The sequence below is a fragment of the Vanacampus margaritifer genome, chromosome 16 (assembly GCF_051991255.1).
Source record: "Vanacampus margaritifer isolate UIUO_Vmar chromosome 16, RoL_Vmar_1.0, whole genome shotgun sequence".
Classification (NCBI taxonomy): Eukaryota; Metazoa; Chordata; class Actinopteri; order Syngnathiformes; family Syngnathidae; genus Vanacampus; species Vanacampus margaritifer.
In genome coordinates, this window is record NC_135447.1 from 7,702,271 (window position 1) to 7,729,529 (window position 27,259).

At 40.0% G+C, this 27,259-nt stretch overlaps 1 protein-coding gene across 11 annotated transcripts in view; it reads left to right on the forward strand.

The window, feature by feature from the left end:
- Positions 1-27,259, forward strand: part of LOC144035817 (RNA-binding protein Musashi homolog 2) — a 283,481-nt gene that overhangs the window by 249,069 nt on the left and 7,153 nt on the right. For 2 of the 11 annotated variants that reach the window (XM_077545792.1, XM_077545797.1), the window contains 4 exons: positions 408-527; positions 16,998-17,177; positions 21,491-21,645; positions 26,534-26,605. In XM_077545792.1, the coding sequence (XP_077401918.1) occupies positions 408-527; positions 16,998-17,177; positions 21,491-21,645; positions 26,534-26,575 (497 nt within the window). In that variant the 3' untranslated portion in view covers positions 26,576-26,605. Of the gene's footprint in view, positions 1-407; positions 528-16,997; positions 17,178-21,490; positions 21,646-21,959; positions 21,963-26,533; positions 26,606-27,259 lie in introns of all 11 variants that reach the window. The other 9 variants (XM_077545793.1, XM_077545800.1, XM_077545794.1 and 6 more) reach the window with 6 other exon arrangements.

Consider the following 27,259-nt stretch of genomic DNA (forward strand, 5'->3'; position numbering starts at 1 on the left):
AGAGCTGGTATTTTGCACGTATGCACTTATTTTGTCCATATATAAAATAGCATTTTTATCATACATCTGATGAGGAAGTGAACTCAATGATCTCAAGTAGCACTGATGGAAAAATGTGGCCCCAATGAACTTTTGCTGATCTAATTTATTCATACATCACAAATATTTTCAAGCTGATTAAACAATCACTTGTACTCTATATTAAGTGAGTTGCTCTTGGCTATTTTTCACACTGTGTGTTGACCGTTAGGTCGGCGGCGTGTGCTGATAGACATCGCGCCGACACGAGCCCCTGCCTCTGACAGCTAGTTTTATCCCGCAGCTCAGTACTGGTGTCAACATTCTCCCGTAGCTCTGGGACACACTCGTCCATGTGCAGGAAATGACGCATGTGTGTATGCCCGCAGGCTTCCCGGCGACGGCGTACGGACCGGTGGCGGCGGCGGCAGTAGTAGCAGCGCGTGGCTCAGGTAGGGGGGCCCGTGGAAGAGGCGGCTACTTGGCGTACCCACAGAGCACAGGGCCAGGTAAACGCTCTGTCCATGTTCTGTGTGGCTGCTGCTCTCTTCAACTTCTCCTGCTCTGCTTCCTCCCATAGACGTAGTCACCCAAGCTCCCGTGCGCTCTCTCACAAGCGTCTCTCGTGACGTAGAGCGATAAATAGATTCGTTGGGTCGAAAAACGACGACGACGCTAATGCTAGACGTGACCGCTTCTTGCTACGTAAATGGAGAGATGGGGGGGGCTTGAGGTGACTTGATGGGACCGAGGCAAAATAACCTGAATTCAGTTTGATTAATTAAACATTCTAATTTGACCTAATTCAGTTGCCGCACTTTTTTAAAGTGGAAGTCAACCGTAAACATTTCTTGACAGTAATATGTTATATGTGACCTCACTAGTCTAGACATGTCTGATTAATATTACATTTGTAGAATAAGAGTTATGAAGCAAAATCCAGCCGTTTTTGTCCATCTCAGGGAGCGGCCATTTTGCCACTTGCTGTCAACAGAAGATGACATCACAGGGCTCAGGCAAAGACCAATCACAGCTCAAACGTTTTCTGAAGCTGAGTTGTGATTGGTCATTGCTTGTTTTTTTATTATTATTGATAGTATTATTATTATTATTAAAATGACAAAATTTAACAAACATTTCGCCCTGAGCAACATTATTATCATTTTCAGTGGACAGCAAGTGGCAAAATGGCCGCCCCCTGAGATGGCTGAAAACGGCTGTATTTTGCTGCTTAACTCATATTCCACAAATGTAATATTAATGAGAATGTCACGTTTAGACTAGTGAGGTCACATGCAAAATATTGTCAAGAATTTTGGGGGGGTTGACTTCCCCTTTAAAAGAAATCTAATCTGTACACAAATGCCCTCGACTTTAAAAACAAATGTTATACTAGTCACTTACAGAAGTGCATTTAATATGTAAGTAAAAAAAATAAAAATTATTATTTTTTTAAATGATGGAGCTTACAATGATAAGTTGCAGTAACTTAAATGGACAATTGCATTTTCCGCACTGGTGATTTGTGCTTTTGGTTATTTTTAAACACAGTGGAACCTAAAATCCAACACAATCCAAAAGGAATCAATCCATTCCTGCCAGTGGAAAACATGTATCATTAACTAGGGATGGGCGAGTACCGATACCTCGGCTTATTTCAAGGTATCGCTTCTCGTGACGGGTGCCGATACCAGTATAAGATGCCCTCTGCAGCCATTTTACAATTAGGAACTAGGAATTAGACGGGTAGAAAACTGCCATTAATTTCATGCAATTTTAAAAGCTATATTATGATTTATAGATCTTCCTTTAAAATTATCTATCCATTGTTTTGTTTTGTTTTTTTTTTGGGGGGGGGGGGGTATTAAGTACTGGTGGTATTGATATTGGTGACTACTCAAAGAGTTGAGTACTCCTACTGGTTATGGTCAGAAAAAAATTGGTGTCCAACATCCCTAGTATTAACGGTACCAGCAATATTTTAATTATTATTTTTAACACAATTAACCATCATGCAAGTTAAAAAAAAAAAAAAAAAAAAAAAGGTTCCACTGTGATGTTCTTGTCTGTGATGTTAAACTGTGGTGATATGATAACCCTTTGTGTTAAATAACTTTGTTCTATTATTGTTTTTGTTAAAAAATAATATAAAAAAAGTGGAAGAACTTTAAAAAAAAAAATAAAAATTTAATTACTATTAATAATAGTTTGACTTTGCTTTTAGTTGAGTGTAAAGTCAAGAGAAGTCGGGGAAGCTTGATCACACCTGTTGGCCTGTTCGGAACTCGCCTTAGCTTGCATCCTCCAGCGACCACTTGTGTTCTCACTTCCTGCTTTATCTGCCGAGTAACACAGCAGGAGGCCGCAATGTGCTGGTACAGCATGTGTAGTACAGACTGTCTTTCATAAAGCCCACAAATTTGCCTGGTAACACACGACCACAGTATCATTTTGTGCTGGGGCTGAGAACAATGATGAAATCTATATCAAAATCTGCGTGTATGGATTTGTCGCTATTACACTAGGGAACGTCCGACTCTTGTTTCTTAACAAGAGCTTAAAGGAACCACGGCCGCTCTAAATTAAACAAACATACGATCAGGTTCTGAAAGTAGTTGGCCTTCCATTCCATATCCAGTTGCGCAAGTAAAACATATAAGCCGCCGATTTGCTAACTGATAACACCTCTTAGGTGCTTTTGTTATTATAATATGACTCAAAAACAAACTATGTCATGGCTAACCTGCATGATCAGAAGAACAGACGCTTAGATGAAATGATTCTGCAACAATGATAACATGTTTGCGGCTAAAAATCGTCTACCGTTGGCAGCACAATGAATTTGATCCTCGCCAAAATATCTGCTACATACAGCATGTCACAAAAGTCCGATTTCTGCAGATATTTAATTATATATTTTGAACAACACTGAAGCAATGACACTTAGACACAATGAAAACTAGTCAGTGTACAGCTTATACAATATGACAGTGTAAATTTATTGTTCCCACAAAATAATCAAAATACAGCCATTAACTCATTTGCTTCCTAAAACGTATATTTTATCTATATCTATTTTAAATGTTTTAAGTGTTCCAAAGACGTATGTATACGTTTTTTTAATGGGTGTGGTTTCATGCTAGAGCATACAGAAGGCTTTGATGCAGCCTCTTAACTGCAAAGAACGGTTGAAGAAATGGTAGTTATTACACAAACGGCCAGCAGGTGGCAGCAGAGCAGAAGAGATCAACCAGGGCTATGCATGTTGGGAAAAAAAATCTCAATTAATCATAATAGATTTTGTTATTAATGATGAAACTTAGCTATATTGTAATGCTAATTGCTGCAAAACGGAAACAGTAAAAACTTTTTTTTCCTGATGAAAAAAAAGACTTTAATCTTTCTTTTGGTAGGTTCCATGTTTTTATAGCAATTGCCTTGCAAAATCAGCCAAAATCCAGTAAAACAGCCAGGAGTGAAGGGGATTGCTTCTATGAAAATGGCTGGGGGTGAATGAGTTAATGGCTAAAACCCTGGCAACAAAAGTGAGCACACCTCTAAGTGAAAATGACCAGTGTCAATAGATTATCTTTTACATGTTAAGATAAGAAAATATTTCTCACTATTGATTAGATATATACTTGAAATATTGTATTATTATTATTATTATTATGCTAATAATAATAACTATATATTACTTATTTTTAATAATGGCAATAGTCTATGCTAATTATGCACTTCATTACATTCATAACACGAACTCCCTCCTTCTAATTTTATTTCCACTGCGCACGGTTCTTAAAAGTGTTTCCCAAATTATATTAGCAAATTTTTCTGGCAGTTTCCACAATTGAGTTTTTCTGTCAGTTCAGTTTCCCGCTTTGCAATCCGGAGCAGGACGTTAACCGGAAACTACTTTGCCAATCGCCGGCGAGATCGGGAGTACTTGGCCCACGTGGTCTATTGTACTAGTTTTATGACTGGCATAGAGGACATACCAAAGAAACGAATGGAACTATAACCTGAAGCATTATGGGGGCGTCATAACAACACTGAGAAAATCTAGCAACTTTTTTTGATTGCCGGAGTGGGTTACTCTTGAATCATTTATTGTAACGTGAAACTAACCAAAAAGAATCATCTAACAAAGGCCATATCAATACTGTGAAATCCATACTGGAAAAAAAACGAACCAGTTGGGTCTCTGCTGTTTGTAGTTTTTTTTTTTTTTTTTAATACATTGGTCTATGAGTCATTGAGATCTGTAGTGAACGTCTACCAGGCGATTTGCTCCAAAAATGCTCCGGATGCGAGTTTGTGTGAGTCTGTAACAGAGTTTCTCCGTGTGTTTAACACAGCATCGATTGACTTGTCGGCTTCATTTAGACAGCTTGCTTTTTCCACCCTTACAACTGTAGATCATTCAATAGCTGTCAATAGTCGCTCCCCTGACTGAACACACAGCCCGCAGCCTAGTGAGGAAGCGCCTCTCTTCATCACACATACTGTACCGTAAGAAGCTCGTGGCGGGAAATCCGTTTTAATTGTAACTTCAGGTGTTGTCAGCTTTGCGACTCCCACATGTAATGTCGCATACGCCCAAGTGGGCATGCAGACAGCCGCCCGTGCAGCGAGCGCCGTGCGTGCATACAAATCAAAGTTCATTTAAATCAACATTACTGCGTGAGGCGCTCCGTCCTTCACATCAGGCTGTTTGTATTTTCAAAACAAACCATTAGCACGACCATCATGGCAATGCACGTCATTAAGAAGCAGGAATGTTGATTCGGGGTTGGCAGCAGCCAGAAAGTAAATGACCTGATGGCAGCCATCATGAACAGTTTATTTCTGACAGCTGCAAATGGAAGCGAGGTAAGTATCATTATGGACAGGGGGAGATAAATCATCACGTTGTGGTTTTTCACTGCTTAGCCAGTGTCATGGTTTTTCTCTTTGTATGGTGCGTTCATGACAACGATGGGAACAGTGCTTTTGAGCTCAACTTTCAGGATGAGGAACCCAAACTTGTAGTGAATTGTGTTTGCGATCACGCTGTTTGTAACGTGTTTTAGCATATCGTCACACTCTTCTTAACCAGGGGAGTCAAACTCACTTTAATTCACTAGACACTTTCACCTCAAATTTGATCTGAAGTGGGCTGGACCAGTATGTCCGTGGCATAATAAGCAATAAATAACTACAAGTGAAAATATTTCCTTTTTGGAGGGGGGGAAATACTAGTAATGTGAAAGTTCCTAACAAAAATGAGCTAGAAATGTTTGCATCAAATCCTGAGCAACAGCCAAATTTCAGAATGTCATTTAAATCATTCACTCCCAGCCATTTTCACTGAAGCAAACCCCCTTCGCTCCCAGCTGTTTTACTGGATTTGGACTGATTTTGCAAGGCCCAGATAATATTATGTTCTATTACTATAAAAACATGGAACCTACCAAAAGAAAGTTTAGAGTCTCTTCTTTTTTCAGGAAAAAAAAGTATATTTGTATATGTTTCCGTTTTGCAGCAATTAGCATTAGAATATAGCTAAGTTTCATCATTATTCACATTCCTGGTGAAAACGCTGTGCTCTCTTATACTTTGCTGCCACCTGCTGGCTATTTTTTTTAATAACTACCATTGATTTAAGCCACCTCTTCATGTCAGAAACTGTGTCAAAGCCTTCTGTATACTCTTGCATTAAACAAAAAAAAAAAAACATTAAAACTTAAAATACATTTTTGGGGAGTGAAGGACGACGTATTTAAAAAACGTATTTACACGTTTTTGGATTTGAATGAGTTAAGTAGCCGTCTCTGCGCCTTGCAGTGGACGAAATTGGCAACAACAGTTAATTTGTTAATCTGCTAAAATCGTCTAAATCCGTGGTTAAACAAATCATTCAATCCTACCCTTGAAATGAAATTATTAATACATATAATCAGTACTTGGTTCATTTTTTCGTCTTTTCTGAAAAAACAGAAAAATGCCAAACCATTATTTTAGGAGGGTGACGATATCCAGGTGTCTCTTCTTTTTAGAGACACAGTGACTCAGCATGACCTCTACCAACAGATGCGCCCATTTGTAATAATATTGCTCCCAAAAGGACAGAAGTTGTTATTGTGGCCTTGCTTTTCTGTTTTGCCTCAAAGTTTGACAAAATGACACAAATGTCTTACTGTGGCATACTGTGGGATTCTTTGCGCTTTGACTCCACCTACAGCTCTCACAGAGCACCACATTCAGAGCAGTCCAGTCCACTTAAGGCCTGTTACCACCAAGCAGATTCCGGTTACTGGGATTTATATCGAAAAAACGAATCAGACGGAATCTAAGGCAAAGACGATTTGGTGTGTAAAAAAGAAAAAATATTTGGATTGAGAAGAGCAGATTTGCAACGTGGTGGTTTCATTTGTACATAATCTTGAAAACAGGTTGCATCCAAAATGAGGAAGCGCATCAAATGTCTTCCACCACTCAATTCAATATGAGGCGTGAATGAAATTACAACACTGTTCAATATTTTGCCGTAAAGGAAAAAGTTGAAAAACACAGCATCGCACAGTTATTTTTGAAAAGACAAAAAAACTTGACCAAGATTAAGTATTTCAATTTTATTAAACGTGTTATTTACAATTATGTGCAAGTTTTGGTGTTACCTTTTAACTCATTCACTGCCATTGACAGCTATAGACTCAGAACTATTTCTATTAGTTTTAACTTTTTTTCTACTTTTGTTAACAAGAGAATGAAAACCTTTTTTTTTATTGTACATTTAGAACAGATATAAAATGTTTGATTAATTGTGAGTTAACTAGTGAAGTCATGCGATTAATTACGATAAAAAAAAAATTGAATCGTCTGACGCCCCGAATTTTTGATAATCTTTAAGTCGCGTTTAATCACGATTAATCACACATTTTATATCTGTATTTCCCCCAAAAAATTCTAGATTTTCATACTCTTGTTAACAAAAGTGGGAAAAAAAAATTAACTAATAGAAATATTTCAAATGAATTTTTGACGTCTATAGCCGTCAATGGCAGTGAATGAGTTAAGATGAACACCATTCTAATCCTTGTGGTTTACTTGTTGGAAACATCGCTTTGGACCCGAGATCATCTGCTCACACCGTCCAAAACCAAACCAGATGTAAACACTCAGACAGACATACCCATCGAAAGTAATGTAACAATGTGTCGTATCGCGTTTGTTTGTAGATTGTTAAGTGACACATCAATATTGCTGGGAGGACATTGACAATATTTTCTGTCCGTGACATCGGCCACTTGACCCGATGCTCAGCAGACAAAATGACAGCGTGCTCACTTCACCTCTCTTTGGAAGAACATTGGTGGTGACAAGGTGTATTTGAACTGCTCGCGGCAGCCTTGCCCTAGAGACAATAGTTACGGATCAAAACAAGAAAAGTCCCCTGTAGTTTTTAACACAGATTTCAAAGAGGGTCAAACTGTAGGCAGCTGGAGCTGTTTGTAGCCTCTCGAAGGTGTTTCTTGTCTCACTTAAAGAATTTTTTGCGTTGTGCGATACTGCGAGATTTGGTATTGATGGTCATTTCTGAAATGTTTTGAGTGAATGTTAAGATGAAAATGTAGCGACACCGTATTCCTCTTTCTCTTTGCCATCCTTCAGGTCCGCTTTCTGTAGGCTACTACCTGTTTTTGTGTATGATGCTGGCCAGGTGACGCTAGTTGAGGCTTCGTGTTTGTTGACCCGGCGTCATTGAGTCACATGATTGGTGGCACAACTTCAAAATAAAGCGACAGAAATGCATACAGGAGAGAAACAGTAATTCAAGTGTCAGCCTCACGACAATGATATCGATTGATGTCAATACCAACGTGACCAAAGGTGGGCGCGCACGATGGATTTTGACAGTCCATCATTCATCATTCTTCGTTCGTCATTGTTAATCCGTCACAATTTCAAGCCGATAAGCCCATTATAATCATCAACCCATCAAACAATCAATTTTCTTTTTAACCATGTTTCCATCGTTGTTAAACAAACTTGAGATTTTCTTACATTTTTTTCTTCGTCTCCTCCTTCCTCTCTTAGCTTAGTTTATTGGCAGAGGCAACACAAGATGGCTACTCTCTGTGCTCATCCTCATTCCTGTTGCCTTCATGGCCCCCCCAGACCATTGGAAACTACAGAACCTATAAAGGAAATACAAGAATTCTACACTATATACGTCCGTAGATTACAAATTCTCGTAGGCGCAGAGTGCGGGAAATGTGGGCAATGTGGACGATGCGCGGAGGGAGCATGGTTTTTAAAATGACGCCATTTTGCCACATGGAGCCTGACGGACACATCAAGCATACCAAGCTTCAGTCGTCAGCGAAATGGGAGTCGGTCAGTCGATACTGACCCGGTTATTGACGAATACACAGACAGACGAAAAGCCAATTCTGTCAATGTTTATTCCTTCAATTTTTTGAAGTTTCCCGTCATCCGTTATTTGTCAACAAAACGGGCATTCGTCAGTCGGTACTGACCCGGTTATTGACGATTACCTTGGCAGATGAAAAAAAAACACTTCCGTCAATGCTTGTTCGGTCAAATTTCAAGTTTCCCATCCTTTGTCGACAAAAATGGCGTCTGTCATTGATGGATTGATGGACTTTCATGTCACTATATTATATTGTATTATCAATATTATTGATATTTGCCACCACTACTTGTTTGTTTCTGAGTAGGCCACGATGGCCATATATCCAGTAAGGAAACTGTTGCACTGTAATGTGTTGCTGCTGTTCACCAATGCTGTCATAGCCAACATTTTGAGGATTGTTGAATCACGCGCTTGAGAAACGCTAATGTTTGACATTTAACCAAGTCGCATATTGATGCATACATAGAAAAATATTCCCCAACGCATTTATTAGAACCCCAGCTACTGAAATATGAGCACGGTTTCAGCTTCGGGTTTGTTTTGTTTGTTATTCATGAAAGTTGCAGAAATAGCCTGCGCTTTTGGCATCGACAGACAAAAGCAGAGCAAAAATACAAAGAATGAAGAAGGTTCCGACGGGTCCCAGGCTGCTTTGTTAAGTGTTTTCCTGATCCCCTCGGAGCTTCCTAGTAAGCTCAAATGTCGGCTCAGATCTCGGCTTCACCTCCAGTGTTCACAAAGTGCCATTTCGGTGTCAGAGCTCGCTACGTACAGTAACTCCAGTGAGACTGCGGTTGCCAGTGCAGGAATAGCAAAGCATCGTATACTGTAGAACCGTTTATGCTATGTTAAATCAAGATTCATCTTCTTTGTTACAGGCTCTTTTTTTGTTTGTTTTTATTACGCATTCCGCCTCCTCTCCTTTCCACTTTTTCATCACATGAAAAGCGGAGAACTTATGTGACAGTCATTTCCGAAAGAAGGTCTTCATCAATTTCCTACCAAATAATTTAGTGATCTTCCACGGCGCCCGGGAGAACACCGATGTGTGCTGCGTGTTCTGGCCTCAATCAATCTGGGGTCCGTTTGTCCCACACGTTAATCCGCAGAGCTCGACCCCCGGGTGCCAGAAGCGCACTACGTGTATTTGCTGCAGGGTTTAACAGGACCAGGCATAGTAAGACCATCGCGCTTAGGTTTTTGTCGAAGGCCCAGGAAAAGTTCAGAAGAGGGCAAAATGTCCCTTTGCGCTTTTGCCACGAAAGTGTTGGCTCCGGCAGCTGCGGGGAGCAGATGCTCGGAGGTTACAGGCGCATCCCTTCGGGGACATCGCGGCTTTGCCCTCCAGGGTGTGCATACATAACACTCGCTTTAAAGAAAGCATGATTGAAGGCTTCATGCAACAGTGAGGAGAGGGTTTTTTTTTTCCTGCTCCCTTGCTCCCCCTACAGTTGATAAACACAAAAGCCCCTGCAGTTGCTCGAAATTAACAGCAGTTAATTAGCTGACTGAGGCGAAGTTGGTTTGATCTTGGACAGACGTTCAATACTAAACAACTGTTGTCATTCTTCCATAATTCATTTAGTTGGAAGCCGGCACAATATCTTACCAACTTTGAACTCAACAAGCAAAGACATGCTCTAGTGCCAAAGAAGATAAGCCAATGAATTTGCATGCTAAACACAGACAGGGCTTGTCTTCACATTGTAGTGTACAAATTATACTGTACATTCTGAAACTTTGGCAAACTCTGATTAGTTAATGTGATTTTTTAAAAAAAAAATTATGTTTTTGTATTGCTGTCATTTAATATATATGAACTACTTGTCTAATGCAAAATTGAAAACCCCGAACGCTCAAGGCAAAAAAAAAAAAAAAGACATTTTTGGTATTGTTAGTTTTAGCTAGTTTTATAAATGTAAAGTGTAGCTCTAGTTAGTTATAATTTTTTCAAAGCACTCTTTTAGCCCATTGACTCACAGCCATTTTCACTGAAGCAATCCCCTTCGCTCCTGGCTGTTTTACTGGATTTTGACTGATTTTGCAAAGCCCACGGAACCTACCAAAAGAAAGATTAGAGTCTCTTCTTTCAGCAGGAAAGAAAGTACATTTCTATTTGTTTCAGTTTTACAGTAATTAAACTTAGAATATAGCTAAGTTTCATCATTATTCACAAATCTGTTTAGAACTGTAAGTAAATCAGCTTGTTTGCAACATGGCCCTGGTTGATCTCTTAACTCTGCTGCCACCTGCTGGACCTTTTTAAAATAACTACCATTGCGTCAACCGTTCTGTGCAGTTAAGAGGCTGCATCAAAGCCTTCTGTATGCTCTAGCTAAAATAATAATCATTAAAAAAAACATATAAATACGTATTTGAAACACTAAATAGAACATATTTATACGTTTTTGGGAGCAAATGAGTTAATTTATTTCATTGACAAAAATGTTTTTATCAATTGTAGTTTTAGTTAGTTTGCAAGGTTTGGTTACAAGAATAACCTTTTCCTCTTGTGGCCGATTAGGATCTAGAAGATGCAATTTTAAAGAAAAAAAGTTTAGGGCCGTAACAACAGATTAATAAGAACAATTAATAAGATCAATAACATTTGATAATTAAGTATGGGCAACAAATTAAGTGTGGGCAACAAATTCTATTCATTGCATGATTGTTTTGTCATTACACTGTTGCGTGTTGTTTTTGAGTGTTGCTGCTATGCATGCCTTGGCCTCTAAGGGGCAGTGTGGTGCACACATGCAGATAACACAACTTCAAAAGTCGCAATTGAACTGTCCATCGATCCATTTTCTTCAAAGAATCTGAAATTGCATCCCTAATGAATGAGCTCATATAAACATGAAGAAAAATGTTTTGCCTATTTTGAGGCTGAGGCTCAGGGCTGTCCCCTTTCGGTTTGCTTTCTCCGTCCCAACCAGAACATATCTCAGACAACTTGACTCTTCGTTATACAATCAGTTTAGTGGTGCCTGTGTGGGAAGCATATATATATATATATATATATATATATATATATATAATGTGTGTGTATATGTGTATATGTGTGCGTGTATGTTCCCTTCTCCCTCTAAAACTTCCCCTTCCACTAAATATTAGTCAGGTGCACTGATGAGTTTGCTCATTGCTGGGAAAATAATGCAAAGAAAAGAGAAAAGGTATAAAATGGCCAGTAACAAAAGACAGGCATGAGTATGAGTGAGTAAATGCAAGAAGAAATCATCTGTTAAAATTCATTAGCCAAGCTTCTCTGAACACAAAATGACAAGACATTAAATATGTATTATTTATGAAATGTCTGTGCTCTCTGAAAAGGCTGTCTAGTGCTGTTAATTAGTCAGCCGTTGGTTCAGAAAAGATTGTTTCAAATGGAAAGTGAAAGCAAGGCAAGACGGCAAAAAGAGCTGTTAGTTTATATCGCTCGCTTTTTAAATGACATTGGTGAAAATGGAAAAGCTAATTACGGGAGCCCGACAATACAATGCTAATTTGAGAAGCAGCATGTCAGGTTTATTGACATCTTCTGTAGGGCGATGTGGTTTGATGGCCACCAAGGAATCTAACTGGCACTGTGACAAAGGCGGAGGAGTGAGTGCGCCAAGAAGGGCTGCTTGTGGAAATGAGCAGAGCTGTTCAATAGTCACGAGCATCAGCTTGCAGGTGAACCTCTGCGCAAACCCATCAACTCTGCATGTAAATATTTTTCTTTTTTTTTTAAAGAAATTTCTTACTCAGTGTGAAATTTGAGTCACTTTAACTGAACGCAAAGCTGATCTATTTGCAGGACGACGTGGCTCTTTTTTAGTAGTATAAATGGAAACGGGGTAATGCCAATGTTGTTGTTCAATTTAACAAAAGAACTAAAACTATAATTGAAAGAACATGTTCATTAATTAAATTAACTCATTCACTGCCGTTGATGGCTATACACGTCAAAAAATTATTTGAACTATTTCTATTAGGTTCACATTTTTTCCACTTTTGTTAAAAAGAGTATGAAAACCTAGAAAAAAATGTATTGTACATTTAGAACAGATATAAAAAATTGTGATTAATCTTGAGTTAACTAGTGAAGTCGTGATTAATTAAAAAAAAAATAAAAAAAAATAATCGCCTGATGAAAAAGAAAAGATTATTAAAAATTAGGGGCGTCAGACGATTATTTTTTTTTATTGTAATTAATCGCATGACTTCAATAGTTAACTCACGATTAATCACAAATTTTATATAATAAAAAAAATTATAGGTTATCACACTCAAAAAAATGTGAAACAAATAGAAATAGTTCAAATTAATTGTTGCCGTCAATGGCAGTAAATGAGTTAAATCGAAAGTGTGTTTTTAAAAAGTGAGAAGTAACTAAGTAATTACATACCGGTATATAAAACTAACTAAAACTAACAATTATCACACTTTTGTTTTTGTCTTTGTCAATTAATATCATACATGCACTTTTGGTGTGTTTTGTGCGGTAACGTTAAAACACCTGCGGCTTACAGTCGGGTGCGGCTTATATGTGTAATAAACTTGAGTATTCCCCAAATTTAGCTCTTATAGTCCAGGAATTACTGTACTTACCTCAATGCTGCACAATAATAAGCATATTCTTAAACCTTTCAGTGGGGCAAGAAAAGTGTTTGTTGCTACTCTTGTATGGCATCTCATTTTGCAGGTGTACCTAATGTAGTCGCTGAGTGGATATCAATCAAAGTTTGTATAATATTATTCCTCAGATTGAGCCGTTTAAGTGCACAAAGAAAGAAAAAAATCTGTGGTCAAAATGTAACTTTGCGATGACTTTGCAATCAGCGCTGATTGCGGCGGTATGCGGCCAAATTACAAGTACAGGTTGCGGTGTTGGCCTTAAGAGGCCCGTCAATCAGTTTTGAGAGCGCAAGCAGCTCCGAAGCGGGCTGCCGATGTCGCCTTTAAAACCCAACTCCGTGGAGTGTTTGGAGAAAGCGGCGGTCGTATATATGATGTTGTATTTTATCATCAGTGTGATTAGTTTCATGTTCCTACTAGTGAGGAACAAAAAGGGCCGCAGTGCTTTCAAGGTTGATGATTCCTCCTTAAAGGCAGTCACCTGGCAAAGTGGCAAGCGGAGCAGGACATTTATCCACTCGGAGAGCGCCACCCTGATGATGTCAGAAACAGATGACTGCAGGACCCTCCCCCCTCCCACGTCGCCTCTCAGCCAGCTTTGGTCGCTGAGGGCAGGAGGGAAAGTTGCGGCGGGGGTGGGGGGGGGGGGGAGATAATTATCAGTATAAATGAAGCCCTGTGAATGATTCGCACTGCTGGGTCCCCTGATCTAGTCTCCAAGGCAACCTCAGCACGCTCGTTTGTTTGGTAGATGAGTAATTACATCCAATTAGTGGCCACTGAAAAAAAAAAGGAGGCTAAGAAAGGCCCATTGTTCTGGATAGATTGTGTGAATATTAATAATGGGACGGTCCGCGGCTTCCTGATATGATCGGTGATACTTATGCAGCTGTGGGCGCAATCTGCCCAGTCTCGTCCCGCATAACGGATCAGATAGCCGCTGATGAAAATATATGGCTCCGAGAACGGGCCGGCATGTTTGTGCATGAGTGTCGGTGAAGCACTTTTGTCCAGCTGCCATAAAAGGCCACTTTAGCCTTTGCTCAGTGCAACTATAGCCTATGCATTTTCTCCAAATATTTTTACAAGCAATTTATTTTTGGGATTGAAAAACCTTAAAGCATACAATACGCGCCACATCGTTATTTGTAATGTATCCGGGGGGTTCATTGCATTTGGGTTCCGCCACATTTGCCGCAGTGCTTCAGATGTTCAACGACATTCGTTTAAGATGACAATATGAGAATGTGATTGTTTTGTTGAACTTTTAGTATACATAAAATCGCATTCTGATTGAACAGCGTGAGAAAATGTATCTAAACTTTCAGCTTGTGCACATGTGGGGGGGCGTTGGACTGATTAGTCGGCTAATCGCTAGCTAATCGCGTGTTTTTGCCGTATTGTTTTCTAATGGGCCAGTTTACAGAGAACTTTCAACCCAACTGTTTGTATAGCAATAAAATGTTTATTCAACAGAGCGACGCAGTCTTTACACATCGACACAGACCCGAGAGTACAAAAACAAAACCGGTTGCAGAATCTAATAGCATCGCCACAAGTCACAGCGCTAGCAGTGATGAACAAGTAAAGTAAGTAAGAAGTAAAGCTCACTTTTCTCAATGTTAAGCCCAATAATGAGTGAATAACAACTGTATGCTAACAAGAGTTTTATACATAATAGAAGTCTTAGGGTTACTTTGTGTCACTTTACCATATTGTTTCGTAATGCTAGTTACAATACAGCATAGGTGCTATGCTATGCTAGGTGTGTGGAAATATTCAACCACAAATTAGACCAGTAACTTGCCCAAAAAAATATATGCTAGTCTATCCTCAAATACAATAAAAGCACAAATGACAAGAAGAATGCTTCATTGTTTTGGAGCCGGTCTACGATGGCCCCTTTCATAGCATGCTAATGCGATGGAGCACAAGATGAGAGAAAATTCAAAACAACCGCATTCAGCATACTGCAGGAATGTGTTTTTAATTGTTTTTCATCATAATCAATTATTTGATTTGATTTGATTTCAGTACCATTCTATCAAATTACTGTATATATTTATGTGAAACTGGACCGTGGTGCAAGAACGGTTGTACTGAGAAAATATCAATGAAGTCACCGATTAATCAACTTCAACTCGACTTTCTTCACATTATAGTCAATTGCCCAAAAAAAACATGAACAAAGACGCCGTTTCGTTTCCGAGTTACAAGTAACACTGTAATTATTTTAATAAGAAGAAATAAGTTCACAAAACTTGCTAAGTAGCGAGTTGCCAGGCTTCTCGTTCTGTTTCGCTGTCCTAGTCATTGTTAATTTTCGTGTTTTTTTGGACGGGTTGTGACCGGGGAATTATTTTGTTTTATCAAACTTGGCCAATAAATCAGATTCTGATTCCGATTCTGCTCAGCCCGTCAGCGCGGCATGTTTCAGGGAATTCAGGGATCAGCGTGGTTGTCTCCACACCAGAAGGTTGTGGGTTCGATTGCCATCCTTTGTGATCATGTCAAAGTGTCCTTGATCAAGTTGCTGGTTCTTGTTAAATGCTTGGCGTACCTTGAAAGTAGAAAAGAAACCCCTTACACTGTTTTACTTGATTAGATTTGGATTAATAATCTTTTGAATGCCCTTTTTTTCATAGCAGCCATTTTGACAAAAGTGTATTTTAGTCTGCATCAGTAGTGATGAACAATGTAGGAAGATCAACTTTGTGAAAAGGAGACATTTGGTATTCCACATTTATTCCCACTAACATAGTTAGTCCAATTGTCAAATATTTTCACCCTCCATCAAAATGACTCCATTGATCCAGTTTCCCTTCATTAGCCGGGCCAATCAATTTTCTGTGACATTTTTTCTAAGTGAACTAAATGTAATGATCGGCTCTTGAGCTTTGTTCAATGTGTCAGGCGTTATGTGACGTACGTGGGAAGCCTGCCGCATTCGGATCCTATAATTTGACGAGTGGGCCGACAAGCCCCGCAAGTGGCGAGATCAGAGTGCTAGAAAGCCCTGGCGGGAGGAACATGGCCGCCGCGCGCCTTCCATTTGCCACAAGTGGACTTTATCATTCCGAGTGGGTTGAGGTGAAGTGGCTTTGAATGGCTGTTTGCTCCGCGGGCCAAATAAAAACACAAACACGAGCGGCGAGGGTGGGAGGTGCGGCGGAGGGAGAAGTCGGTGTCACCGGGCTGAGTCCCTCCTGAGTAGATTAAGGCGGCTATCTTAAAGAGGCGTGAGGAGGACGTCGGCTTTAATTGCCCCTCTTCCCACCAGCGGCTTGTCTCCGATTAAGAGGACATGCAATAAATGTCAGCACGACTTACTGCTGAATGACGTTTTCTAAACTGTTGATAATCCACCGTCCGTGTCAGAGGGAGCGTTATTAGAAGGAGGGGGGGCGGGGGGACACGTTTGGATCACATCGAGAACATATTTGTATCTCATTCACACCCGCTACCTTATCATCTCCAGCTCGCCGGTCAAAAAGGAGCCATTAAATTAATTATTGATTGGTGCGCTTTGTGTTTCTTTCATTCCGGCTTCCTTCAGGTATGTCAACAGAGAATTGTCCGTTTGAAATGAGAATGTATTGACCTGTGTTTTAATGATTCCTCAGTTTCATCTCGCTCCGTAATGATCGCACAAAAACACACATTGGTCAATTCTGTGAGAGAGAAGAAAAAAAAATACAAATAAATAAAAAAATAAATGCCGGGGTTTGGAGAGGAATAATCGCGGAGACGTTTAGGATGCGGCTGAGCGTGTCAAACGTGGGCTGCGGCGAGTAGGGGGGGGGGGGGGGGGGGGCGTTATTGACAAACACAAGGAGAAGCTCTGCTTGACAATCTGGACATTGACTTTGACAATGACAAAGTTGATTTTCCACAATGATGGAGTCCCCCTCCCCCTCCCCACCTTTACTGTATCTCTCAGGCCTCCCCGATTATGGGTTTTACTCTACACCCGGTGACCAAAGGGGGGGGCCCTGCTCCTTTGCTGACTATGGCTCCCTGGGGCCCCAGGCGGCTCAGATGCTACACAGTGAGCATGCCACCTCCGCCTGCAACTCCCCCCTCCAGCACCTACACAGCCCGGATCAGTTTAAGAACCCAGGTTTGTATACGCGTATCTGTCTTAACCTTTTTTTTTTTTCGGACTTTTCACTTTGATTCATGACATCACTCCATGCAGATGGCAGATCTTTCACTTTCTGCATTGTTTGGTTTTGTTTTTCATTTTCTCCTGTGCTTGTCAATGAAAAAAATCCCCCCCTGCCCCATTTAAAGAAGAAAAAAAAAAGTCAGCCTGTCTTGCTGAGAAAATGCATGTTCCCTTTTTTGTTCTTAACTTTTTTTCGATTGTCTGTTATTTTTGAGTCGATGTATTGCAGCCCCTGCTTGCACACAAGGGCCTTGCGCAGAATGTAATTCACCACTTGCATGTGAGCGGTACGACTACTGATGATGTCATGAATGACACTTTACTCTCCAGCACATTTCGTATTTATCTCAATGGTTAAAAAAAAAAAAAATGTTTCTTTCAAGTGATTTTCTTTTTAAATATGTGTTTGTTTGGACCAGCGATTAGCAACATTATGCAAGACATTACTTTTCACAAATTGTTCCAAGAAGCACATTCACATTAAGTACACGGCACACAAATATTTCGCTGGCAAGACAACGGCGGTCAAACTCAAGGCCCAAGGGGTGGATCCGGGCCACCACATCACATAACTTCCCCTTTTAACTCATTCACTGCCATTGACAGCTATAGTCGTCAAAAATTCATTTGAACTATTTTTATTAGTTTAACATTTATTTTCCATTTTTGTTAACTAGAGTATGAAAACCTCGATTTTTTTCTTCGTACATTTAGAACAGATAAAAAAATTGCGATTAATCGTGAGTTAACTAGTGAAGTCATGCAATTAATTTCGATTACAAATTTGAATCACCTGATGCCCCTAAATTTTTTAAATCTTAAAAAAACACATACATATATATATATATATATTTTTTTTTTTTTAAATATTTTTTTTAAAGAAAAGATAAAAAAAATTGGGGTGTCAGGCGATTACATTTTTTTATCGTAATTAATTGCATGACTTCACTAGCTAACTCACGATTAATCACAAATTTTATGTCTGTTCTAGTACAAAAATTAAATTCTAGGTTTTCATACTCTTGTTAACAAAAGTGGGAAAAAATGTTCAACTAATACAAATAGTTTAAATGAATTTTTGACGTCTATAGCCGTCAATGGCAGTAAATGAGTTAACATAAGGTGAACAAGAGTCGTATATTTGCTATTTTCCATTGTGTAAATATGTTGTAGACTTAAGCTCCTTTGCTGGAGCATATTTTTAGATATCCATATAAAACACTAGCCCAAAAGTCATACAGTAAACTAGCCTCTACACCAGAGCCGTATATAGAGAGAGTTTGGCCAACTCGGTTTCAGCAGGGTATCAAGATGGCGTCCATATGTCATGTGACCAGCAGTTGACCAATCACAGCGTGATTTATCCAAACTCTCTCTATATACAACTCTAGCCTCCACTATCTATCCATGCTTCTGTCCTCACTGGCTTTGCCACCCACCACTGCCTATTGTTAAGCAAGAGAATGTGATTTAGTGGACTGCTGCGTCTCATTGTAGGTGACAGCGTTGACCTACACGTGGCGCTTAGCTGCCACGTCTCCAGAGACTCCGAAATGCACTCGCTCGCCTTGTTACTGGCAAAAGACTCAAAGTTGTGACTTCACCTTCACTCGTCGAAGTAAAAGGATGAAGAAAGCCAAGGAGGGAAGTGTGGCCTTCGCGGGCTGGAGGACAAGTCCAAAGCTTCCTTTAATAGCACGTCAGCCAGCTGCCTCGGGCAGATGTTGGCATTTACTACAGCCGCTCGCTACAAAATGTAGCTCGGCAAACAGCAGAAACGCAGGCAGGCTGTGTAGGGTCAACTCCGCAGATGTGGTGGGAGTTCGAAAACTGTGCTGCTTCGTATTATACACAACACATTTTTTATCACAGCGTCCTTTGGTCCAGAGACCTCGAGACACATTGTACAGTATGAACAGGAGTGTCTGCATTGAGTTATGCAGTTTTATTGAAGGGAAGATAGTGGAGGTGGAACGTGCACAAAACCACTGTGATTTATTTATTTTTTTTGATTATTTTTTTTTGATTATTTTTTTTTTTCTTTTTGATTTTTTTTTTTTTTTTTTTATCGACGTAGCTTGATCACATGACTAGACTCGACTCTTTACTGGATGTGTGCCTAAAAATATGAAATACTGAAAGTCTTCACATTTGAAACTGACTCATGAGAATTCTATACAATAACGAGGCACTTTAATTCATTGAAAGATGTGTTTGCGTTCTTATTTACATTTGTTAGAACTTAACATGTCGAACTGCTTGGAAAATTATTTCGTTGTTGTGTGCGGATATATTCGGAATTACTTTGTGGATGTTTTTGGTGAGCGTGCAAAAAAATAGAGTTGTGTTTAAACCCTTTTCTCCATCATTTAATGCGTTCTCGTCTTACTGAATATACACAAAACATGAAGATGTTAATACTTAAATGAGCAGTGTCCAAACTTTTTCCTCCGAGAGCCACAACCAGAAAATTTTAAGGAAGCAAGGGCCTCTGATTTTTTTTTTTTACTTAAATTTTTCATGTACACTAAAAATCATTCAATCCAGCAATTGCATATTGTTGACATGTCTGAACAGCTTTCTCTATGACGCTAATAGTTTAGGTGGTTGTGACCTTGTAATCCACCAAAAAATATCAGCCCCTGCACATCACCATTTTTTAAGCAAACTTGGGAAACATTCACGTGATATTTTCCCAGTTTTGACCTTGACAGAGCAGAAAGTGAGAGAAACCATTTTGGCTTATATAAATGATTTATTTTTATTCACCAGAGTGCTATAAATAGAAATGCTGTTACTTGTTTAATTGTAAATAGTTCATTTAAATATTTTGAAAAGCTCTACAGTACATAAAACCAATTTATCAGTCGCAGATGTCATGTTTAGTATACGCCGCGGGGCCGCTTTCCAGTGGATGGCGGGCCACAAATGGCCCTCCAGCCATAGTTTGGAAACCACTGTTTTAGCAAAGTATTGAGTATACTTTAATAATCACAATCATACAAAAAATGTTAAATATGATTTATAATCTATAATAATCTTGGTCCTGTCCTTTTGCCATACACAGAACACATGCAGTTTTTGCATGAAGAATATTATTCATATGAGATGGCAGACGACTTGGGGTGTTTGCAGACAAAATAAGAGCTGTTTCACGTGCTTAACAGTTCATCAGGAGCAATTTCAAGTCCAATTGTATTTAGTCATATTGCCTGCACTGTGAATGTAACGTTAACAATATATCCTGCAGCTAAAAGACGTAAAGCAGATTCCACAGACTTTCTGAGCAAAAGATCAAGCTTTTTCTGTGGGGATTTTTTTTTTTTCTCTTTCACAAAGCAGCTTTTTGCCATCTAAGAATGAGGGCCAGACAAAGGGGCATGTTGGAGCTGACAGCAGAGGAGATTGCTGTGAAGAGAGTCACATATTTTCTCTCTCCCCGGCTGTCTTTTTCTCCCCCTCCTTCCCTTCCTATCGTCCCGCGGTTCTGAGCCTTTAGTATTCGTCCAGATCGTCGGAAGACGTTTCATTAGTCTGACTTGTTCTTACTTGCAGGGCAAAGGTGGTAAGTCATGTACAGTGTTTCTTTTTCCGGTCCCCTGAGTTTGGACCCGCAAATGAACGCGGGTCAAGCTTTTATATTTCCCCCGATGCCTTCTATCTCTCGCCTGGCGCACGTTTCAGCCGTGAAGTTACTGCCGAGGACTGACAAGTTGACACGCGGCTCAAAGTGCTTTCAGAAGTAATGGCCGTGTTTTTGTAGTCGGTACTCGTCGTGATCAGCTCGTGCAATAAAACAAAGAGGCAATAAACTCAAATGGGGAAAAATAAAAACAATCCAACGGCGCGTGCGTCACTCTCCTTGTTGACGAGTATTTCTTCTCATTATGCATGTTAGAATTGACACGGCAACCATAGCTGGGGTTGCTAAGCATGCTGGGAGTTTCTGTGCTTGCTTTGTTTTGTGCATGATTCAAAGTGGATGTTGATGATTTAACAGCATGTTAAAATACATCCATAGAACGTCACACTGGATTCTCAATTCATTTAATGTCAATTGAACCCAAATCAAGAACATCAGCCACTAGTTAGTTTCTCATGAATCCAGTGATGAGTTCTATTCATTTCAAAGTCATTCACTGCCAGCCCAAAACGGGATTTTTGACGTTTCTATCCGTCAGTGGCACTGAATGAACGTAATTAGCCGACGATTGTTTGGTGAAGTTATTCTGAGCCGCTCTGCTCCGCCTTGTGTTCCCACGCAGGCGGCAACCCGTCAAGGCCCGGAGGCTTCCACAGCGCCAACAGCCCCGGGCCCGTGGCCGACCTTTACGGACCCAGCAGCCAGGATTCGGCTGTGGGCAACTACATCAGCGCCGCCAGCCCTCAGCCTGGTTCCGGGTTCGGCCCCAGCATCACCGTGAGTACTCGACCGACACTTAATGGACGTCTGGCTGCACTTTGCTGTCACTTGCGTTCAACAGTCTACTCATTTTACTGCACATTTTATTGTAAACTACAAAATGTTGTGTGTTGTGTTTTTTTTTTTTTTAAGAACTAGGTGGCAGTTAAATAACCTGTGTGCACATCAGGGGTGAACCAAATCACAGCTTTGAATTGTATGTGTGTCAAATGCTAATGTTTATTTTTCTCAGCAGTCGCACCAATTACCTGACTTCACCCTGCGCGTGTAGAAACAAAATGTCTGTTATTTTTAGAAGCCCAACCAGCAAGCAGGTTTCGTTTCCATCAGTGTCCTTGTCCAATTGGCGCTGCTTGACACACCTCCTGTTTCACTGAGCAGTTAGCCGCTGCTAGCTGCTCATAAATGTAAGAAGAGCACGACTGTTAAAGTGGCAGTAAGATGACTTTGCCGCCAAATGTCTGCCTTAAGGTGACTATATTTTCATAAGGGTAATGGACAGAATTTTCTAACACTTCAATAATTCAACAATAGCGTAAAACTTCGGGATTAGAATTCAACATTTTAAAAAATCTCGTTTCAACAGCCATCCATCAGTTTTCGTGCCCAGCACAAGTCTAGTGCAAAGCACATTCTAACTGTAATTGTATTTCGCTAGGCTAGCACAGATAGAATAGAACGTTTTGTCCTGTTGTGCTCGATTGTGGGATGGAACGCTGCCGACTCCCATCCTATCAAAGCGGCTCCCCCTCATTCCCACTAAAATCAGGGAGGTGGAGGCGTACATCGCGGAAGCAGAAATTGACTCGCTGGGGTCCGTGCATGAGATTAGTGTGCACAAAGTGAGTTTATAAAAGGTTAACTGCAAGATCTCCCCTTGCTGATGATGCAGTCGACTGCAAACGTGGTGAGGGCAATTAGACAGCCTTGCAAGCCTATTAAAATCTTTTTAGGATGATGATTTCTGTAATTCCTGGATGATGATTTCTGTAATATTTCAGAGGGATTGTCCCACGCAGATTTCATGACACCACCTGCGCCACAAGTTAGACCCCGTTTCTGCGAGTCTAAAATCTATTTCTAAATCTACAAAAATCTGCTAGACTAGTTTTTGACACCAAATTGCAAAATGGGTTGGGGGCACGGCAGCCGCCTCTGCAAAAAATACCCAAAGTGACATTTTCAACCCAGTGACTCTCAATTAGTGATTTGGACCAACTAACGAGGTCTAGTCTGAAGCGATGCCTGCAAGCTAACATTTGCATAAATGGTCAAAGCAGTCAGTTGTCACTTTCATATTTATTTTTGTATTAAAAGGCTCTTACATTATTGCTGCTATTCAACCCAGCGACCCAGTAAATGGGCCCCTGTTCCACTAACTGTCCGGACCTGAATGGCTCAGCCGAGTATTTGTTTACTTGGCGCTTCTCTTCTCTTGAACCTCACTGAATATTTCATCTGGGTTTTATGGCCCTAGAATGGTGAAGCATGGCTGAACTGCTGGACTGGCACTCAGCTTGTTGGGGCATGTTTTTAATAGTTCTACACAATTAAACGGAGTGGGGGAGAACAAGCTATGCAAATAACACCTGCTTGGTGGGAATAAAAAGTCATTAGCATATGGGTTGAGGTGGTATAATGAAGAGCCCATTAGTCCTGCAGGACTACATAGTGAGGCAAACTTTATAGTACACATCATTAAACTGAGTTGCATGGACCAGAAAGTGGAGGGTGAGCTGGTCTTTGGTTCGTGTGAGACTGCCTCGCTTGATTTGCGCCGAAAACAAGCACAAATAATTGTTTTATGGTATCCAAACAAAAAAAGGGAAACCGTGTTTTTTTTTTTTTTTTTTTTGCTTCCAAAGCAAAACCTCCATTAATTGTTTTAGGTCCACTGGCGATCAGCCATAATCGGCTGGCGTCAGTTTTGGGAGCAAAATATTTGTTAGGAAAGATCAGGCTGGCTCGTTTTCAAGGCAGATTTACCAGCAGTGAGTTTACCAACGGAAATCAAGCGTTTGTATTCTTTTCCAATTGTTGCTTCCGTGGCAAATATTTAGAATGTAGTTTAAAACATGGGTAAAATAAGCAGATCAGTTTTCATATTTGACACAACAGTTAGGAACCGTTGATTTATCTTTATTATTTTTTCAAAAAGACATTGGGTCATCGAATCAATAAGCAACACTGCCAGAAGCTAAAGAAGCCAAGCCAATATTTGTATGCGCTACACACCAACATAAAATGCAGATCCATCCGTCCATTTTCGCCGAGAGGTGGAGCACATCCTGAGCTCGTCGCCAGTCAATCATAAGGAGACACGCAACCGTTCGCACTCACATTTGCACCATCACAGAGTGGGAATTGAACCCACAAGCCAGCCGAATAAACCACGTAGCCATCCGTGAATGCAAACGTGCAAGTTCTAACTTCCTTTTCAAATGGACTGAACTCCACTTATATAATAATATAAAATACAAAATAGAAATAATTGAACTCCAGCATGATCAGCTGATCCTGATGAGTACAAACTGTATAGAGAACGGATGGATCGATCATTTCACTTTTTTCAGTATAGGTGATGGTAGTGGTGCTAGCTAGTGATGGCAAAATGAAGCTTCATGAAGCATTTGCGATACTTTTTGACTCCTCTAGATGGTGCTCTTGGTTTAAAAATAAAGGCAAGTGCAATAAAAATTGATTACATTTGCATTGCATCTTTGAATCATGAGTGCCATCTTGAGGAGTCAAAAAGTATCGCAAGTGCTTCATGAAGCTTCATTTTCCCATCACTAGTGCTAGCATACACATTTCAAGCTAATTAGTATCAGTTTGATGATTTCTCAAGCTGTTATGCTAACATAGATATTATACGTAAATTATATATTGTGCGTTTATGTATATTTGTATATTGTGCGTACACATATATACCTATATACATATTTGTTCCTTTTGTTAGCAAATACAACCAAATTCAAGATTCCAGCCTCCCCAGTGGATGATCCCAACATGCCAGCGTTATTAAATCATCTCGTCCCAATCAGGCAGCAAAGCGGAATGCTGATGGGGCCTCGTTCGTCATCAGCGTCGCGCACGACTTCAGAGTCACGCTCGGCTGCTTTTATTAATCCCTTTAGCCACTATCAAAATAGCGCCCGCAAAGAAGCCGTAATGATTTTAACTGTTTTTATATGCAAGACAATTAGAACGCAATTAGTTGATTGAGGCGATAACAGCGGCTAATCACAGCTGAAAGGGCTGCTCCTTTCTTTGCTTGTGATTTCCACCAACCTGTCAGCAGCCACTCTGACGCTCGCCTGATTAGCTGAAGCGGCATCATGATCTCATTCTGGGCTGTTTATGATCTCGCCATGTGCTCATACCTAATCACCTGTGTGTGCGTGTGCATGTGTTTTTGTATATATGAGTATCTTTACATCATGTGTGTATTAGGTTGTGTTATTGTAACAGTGTGCACTTTGTCCAGTGTAAAAAAAAATGATAATATAGCATAACCTTAATAAATACAGGATGTTCCAAAAAAATTGGCATTATTTAAACATAGCCAATTGTCACTCCATTTTTTTTATTTTTACCTTAATGTAGCCACCACCTCGACTCCCTGACCTAAGCCACGCCCCCTCACTAACGTCACATTACATGAAGATTGCTACGTTGGTAGCATGACATTCATAACAGAGCGTAACTCTAATACGAAATGTTATCGGTTTGAAGTTTTGTTTTGTTTATAGAGTGTACATTTCGTTAAAAATTAAGTTACCTGTCGAGCAGAAATAATAATACTTCTGAATCCCTTAGCTGTTGCCGTTTGCTAGTCTTATGCCCAGTTGTTTGCAAATAAAGGATAGATTTTTTTTATTATTATTATTATTCCTGGAGGTGGTTATTTTGCCATAATTTCAACAAAGCTCCTGTAGCTCAAGGTAACAGGTCAGCGTGAGGCTGCGGGGGGGGGGGCGCTGGCAATCGATTTTTGAGTGTGCCCGCGAGCTCACGGCAAATGATTGACATCTCGATTTCTTAAAAAATCAAATTAGTAGTTCAAGATAGGGCCAGAGAGGTTGTTGCTTGTTTTTGTTGTTTTTCAAAGATCGTTTTACTAATGTATAACTGTCAGGTTTATACTGACATTTTTTAACTCTTTGGCTGCCAAAAACGTTTAATAACGTTTAGTAAAATCCAAATGAGGGCTGCCAAAAACGTTAAAAGACGTTAACTATGTTTTTTGGGGGGGAAACGGGTGGAGGAAAGCTTGGCCAGCTGATGATGAAAGATGAGAGTTCAATCTTTCATTTGGTAGTATGTGTGTTTCCATAGTCCAAACACAAAATTTTCTGTGGACCTTGAAAGATCAGTCAAAATGCTTAAATCAGCTGGCACCCACAGCATCCCTTTTCTGAAAACGGTTGGCAGTCAAAGAGTTAACAAATATGGAAAATTGTGATTCATGTATAAGTTGCATATGCCTCCTTTAAGTTAATTGTTTGCTTAAAGTTTGATTTTGTCTTTTTTCTTCTTGGTGAAGAATGGCTTACACAAGCGATGTAAAATTATTTTCTATGTTAAAATGTGTGAACATATTCAAACAAGAGTGTGCAACTTCAATACTAATTCCATTAAATAAAGTCAATAAAAGCACACCAACTTGTTAGCAGATTTGGACGTGGCACACAAAAAAAAAAAAAACATATCCCAAATGATGTCAATTTTTTTGGAAGAATCTGTGTCTACTTTAAGTGAGGTTAGTTTAGCTGATGATTTAACTGAATCTCAGTTGAAAACAGAAAAAGTTGCAGTTGCTCTGATTCACTTTTCTTTCCCCTTGAAATGCATACTGACCGCAGCACTAACTGTACACTTTTAGGGCCCCTTGATTGCGACAGCTTTTACAAATGGATACCATTGAACAGGTGGCCTGCTTGCCATCTCATCAGAGGTATTGCATTTTATTTACTGTGCATTTCATCAGTCTTCTCTCTTTCCTATGTGTCCATTGCATCAGTCGTCCTTCACATCGCAGAGCAGCCAGTAAAGCCCGAGTGTCGCTCTGTGGCCGCACCGGCGCCAAGATGTACACTTCACTTCACTTTGGAACCATTTTCATTTCGTTTTAGTTCTATCTTTTAGTTTTCCTTGTAAATGTAGGAACCTTAATAAGCGACGTGCGCATTTACGTTCAAAAAAAAAAAATCTTTCAGCCTTAAGTGACAAAACAAAAGGTGCATTTTGTGCCATTTTTAACTGTTCGCATGGAGATTATAGGGGAAAAAAAAAAAACTCGAGAAGACGGAAGTGTACGCTTGTAAACCTCCGTTCACTCTTCCCGATTTCCAGACAGAAAAGAAAGATCCAAACGGATGTAAAAGAGGCTGAAATGGAAAATTTAACATTTATTTTGTCAATATCCTGAAACCGAGGGAACAGACGTACGTGTAACCAAACTAACGGAGTGACGGTCGTTTGAGAACCTGCTTCTAGCCCCAATTGACCCCCTCAGTGAAGAATTATCACATCCCCGTGTTGTGTCCTCGCTCCAACTCCAGTTAAAGTGCACACATTCGGCCAAATATTAAGCACGTAAATAAGCTTA